The sequence below is a fragment of the Entamoeba dispar genome, genomic scaffold, assembly GCF_000209125.1.
Source record: "Entamoeba dispar SAW760 scf_1105229461991 genomic scaffold, whole genome shotgun sequence".
Classification (NCBI taxonomy): domain Eukaryota; phylum Evosea; order Mastigamoebida; family Endamoebidae; genus Entamoeba; species Entamoeba dispar.
The window spans coordinates 1-3,448 of NW_001854969.1; the positions used below are offsets into that span (position 1 = coordinate 1).

Sequence of the window (3,448 nt, forward strand, 5' to 3'; positions counted from 1 at the left end):
CGATATAGTTTTAGATCTGTTATTTTAAATGGATTTTCATGTAAACTTTTATAACTTGTTTTACTTTTTTATTTACAAAAATTAATCGTTTGAGTGTAGGAATATCATCAATTGTTTTTATAACGGATCCAATGAATATTGGTGATAACAACATACTCTTCGTTAAAGAGTAATCTAAACCCTAGGTTTAAATTCTTTCATTTTGATAAAAATAAAGAGTATAATTATTAACTTTTTATATTTCTACTTTTCAAAGCAATCTCATAGTGTAAATTAATACTAAAATAGAGTCACAACACCTTGACTCGAATGTGAAATGGTTTATTGTTCTAAAGAGAATCTAATTATGAACATTTCTTAATCAATCTTGTTTTTTATTTAAAATCTTTAATCTTTCAGTTTTGTTCTTAATTTCAAAACACAAAAATAGTAGTGTTCAAATTACTTTTAAATATTATCAGAACAAATTGAGAGGTTGTTTGCACAAACTCAATGAAAATGCTTACTGAAATAATAAATATTGTATATATTAAATTTTTCAAATATATTTTATTAATTGTAACCAAATAGACTAAAACCAAAAATCTTTTTTGAAAAATAGTCAAGTGCACAAGAGAAAATATCAACAAATCAGTTTTTATAACTAAAACTCCAGTGCAGTTATAAAGAATTATAGAACAATATTTACAATTATCTTGTATATGAATTTCATTATTTAAAATTAGAAAAACATGTGTCATATTGTTTTATTAAAGAACTAATGAATTAACTTAAAATAAAGTCTAATAATGTTGGTTATGACAGTCATTTTATAATTAAATACTTATTAATAACTTATAATTTGAACACAGTTAGTATTTAAATATTTAAAGTCTCATATAACACATGTTTCAATACAATGACATCACTATGATATTAAACAAACAATAATGGCAAAAAGTGATGGACAATATCACAAAAGACCAGATATATATGTATTAGATAAAAAGAATAAAACTTGTCTATAACTGATAAGACTATTGTAGTAGATCATAATATTAATGATGCCTATTTGAAAAAAAAAGAAACATGTATAAAGGATTAAAACATTGAATAAAGAAAATAGAGAAATTAAAGGATGTCAAAATAATTACAATAGCAATCTCTACAAATTGATTAGTAAATACAGAGAGCATTAAATTAATTAAATAATTAAAAATTAAAATAAATATTATAAAAGAAATCAAAAGTCTTGTAATAAAAAATATGAAAGATGTCATGAAACATTGTCTTTACCACAACAGAATACACTCTATAGAGCTAGTTGATAATAACCCACTGAAGGGACATTATTGAATAATGAACAATAGATACTAATTCTATTAATACTTAATCAACATTTTTATTGAAATTGTTGAAAATTAAATAAACAATGTTGTAACTTAAAGAAGTAACTCAAACTCCTTTAAATTAAAATTCTTCCTCAATAATAAAAATAACTTATAAATCAATAACTACAACAACAACAACTAAAATTACTCAAAGGTATTTTGAATAAAAATTTTATTAAAAATATGTACTTTTTTTAAAGAAGAAGAAAAATTACATTAATCATCCAAACAGAAATAAAACTATAGTAGTCTTCTTTTAACTGTTTTTTTTAACAACATGGTTTAAATTTAAAATAACTAGGAGACTTATTGTGGTTCAGTATTTTATTTTTTCAAAGAGTGATATGTTTTCGTTATAAGAAATTAAATGAAATTTTAAGACAATAATGAAAAAATCAAAAACTTTGAATATAACAAAAAAAACTTAAAAAGAAAACAAATAAAATTAAAAATAAGTAATGGATTCCTTTCAACCTAAAACTAACCATTTGAGTGAATCGATTGCTGTTATTTGTAGGTCTAATCAAAACAGAAGTATTTCAGCTCATTGCCGTTTAAAACAATTAGGATATAATGTTTCTTCTTTTGGAACAGGAGTATACACAATATTACCTGGAGCAACGAGAAATTTTGGATTTCAATTTGGAATTCCTTACAAGGACATTAAAAATTCATTACCAAAAGATGAGGTATCAGTTGAGTATTATAGAAAGAATAAGATATATCAAATGCTTGATAGAAATGCAAATCTTAAAAGTGCTCCTGAGAAGTTTCAAGATTGTAAGAAAGAATTTAATATAATTATTACATTAGATTATTCTGTATTTATGGATGTTTTAGAATATTTTGATTCTAGGGAATCATCAACTGGATCATTGTGTTATGTATTTAATTTAACTGTCATGGATCAATTAGATACTGCAGAAAAAGGTGCCATTGAAGTTTCTGAATTTTTAAAATTGATGGAAAGTGATTCAGACTGGATGAATAATATTGATCATGTTATTAAATCTTTCTACTCTAAAACAAAGATCAATGTACTTCATTCAATGCAAATTTATTGAACACTTTTAAATAAATTTATTTTATAGCTTTGTTTTATTACTTTTATCTAATTTAATACTTTACTTTAATTACTTTTAATAAACCCAAAAAACAATTAAAGATTTTATTAAAAAAGTTCAAAGATATTAGGATGAGCTGATTCTATATGATATAAAGTAATATCTAAACCTTCTTGACTTGCTAAGTTAATTCGTTTTTCAATATACTCAATAGTTGGAAACATAATTTCACAATTATTTGGATCTTTAAAACTATGTTCTTGACATTCTTCTATCCAAGTTGAATTAGTAAGATTATGAAGAATAGTTTGAAAGGATGTAATATTAATTGAAGAACGAGGATAGTTTGGACAGAACTTATATCCAGATAGGTCAATAGAAATAGATGTCATACTTTTAAGTTCTTTATTTTTTGAAGTACAATCTTTGATAAGATTTTCAACATACATCAATGGAGATGAACAATGAGATGAATGAAGACTTTTACTGTAATAATCTGTTGTATCTATAATGAACTCATCAATATAGTTTTGTAAAGAATTGATTGTTGTACCACTAATAGCAACACTTCTTGGCTATATTCAATTAATGTTATATAATATAAAAAACAAATAATAAACAAACAGGAATAATGACATACACTTTCTTGTTAATGTTATGTAATTCTATTCCAATTCTTCTAAGTATTAAACGTACATCACGTGATGACCTTCCTGTAATATAAAACACATTTTCAAGACCTTCAAGACAAATACCATCTAAATTATATTTTTTTACAAACTCTACAATTGAATTTGCAATTTCAAATGATAGATTTATAATATTTACAAAATTATCAAATTTGATATGAGCAAATCGTTCTTTTGAATTTATTGAATAGTTCCATACTCCTTGAACTTTTGGAATTCCTGTTTGAATTGAATCTATACTAAATCCTTTTATTATTATTTGGTCAATTCTGTCATTGTGTTCATTAGCAATTTTTATTTCTCTATCATTTTCTACAACAACAAA

At 23.5% G+C, this 3,448-nt stretch overlaps 2 protein-coding genes across 2 annotated transcripts, besides 6 other annotated features; one reads left to right on the plus strand and one right to left on the minus strand.

Annotated features, from left to right (window-relative positions):
* Window positions 1-508: 508 nt before the first annotated feature.
* Window positions 509-558: a sequence feature (AT_rich).
* Window positions 559-806: 248 nt separating this feature from the next.
* Window positions 807-843: a sequence feature (AT_rich).
* Window positions 844-868: 25 nt separating this feature from the next.
* Window positions 869-1,383: a repeat region.
* A 149-nt stretch (window positions 1,384-1,532) lies between these two features.
* Window positions 1,533-1,555: a sequence feature (AT_rich).
* A 273-nt stretch (window positions 1,556-1,828) lies between these two features.
* On the plus strand, window positions 1,829-2,434 carry EDI_182330 (RNA polymerase II subunit A C-terminal domain phosphatase SSU72, putative; the record flags this gene model as incomplete). The annotated part of the gene is made up of 1 exon (XM_001739135.1): window positions 1,829-2,434. The coding sequence occupies one exon, from the start codon at window positions 1,829-1,831 to the stop codon at window positions 2,432-2,434; it is 606 nt and encodes a 201-aa protein (XP_001739187.1).
* Window positions 2,435-2,438: 4 nt separating this feature from the next.
* Window positions 2,439-2,517: a sequence feature (AT_rich).
* Window positions 2,518-2,541: 24 nt separating this feature from the next.
* Window positions 2,542-3,009, minus strand: EDI_182340 (uncharacterized protein; the record flags this gene model as incomplete). The annotated part of the gene is made up of 1 exon (XM_001739136.1): window positions 2,542-3,009. A coding segment is annotated over one exon (468 nt), but the record flags the coding sequence as incomplete, so codon positions are not given.
* An 8-nt stretch (window positions 3,010-3,017) lies between these two features.
* Window positions 3,018-3,053: a sequence feature (AT_rich).
* Between the last annotated feature and the right edge of the window lie 395 nt (window positions 3,054-3,448).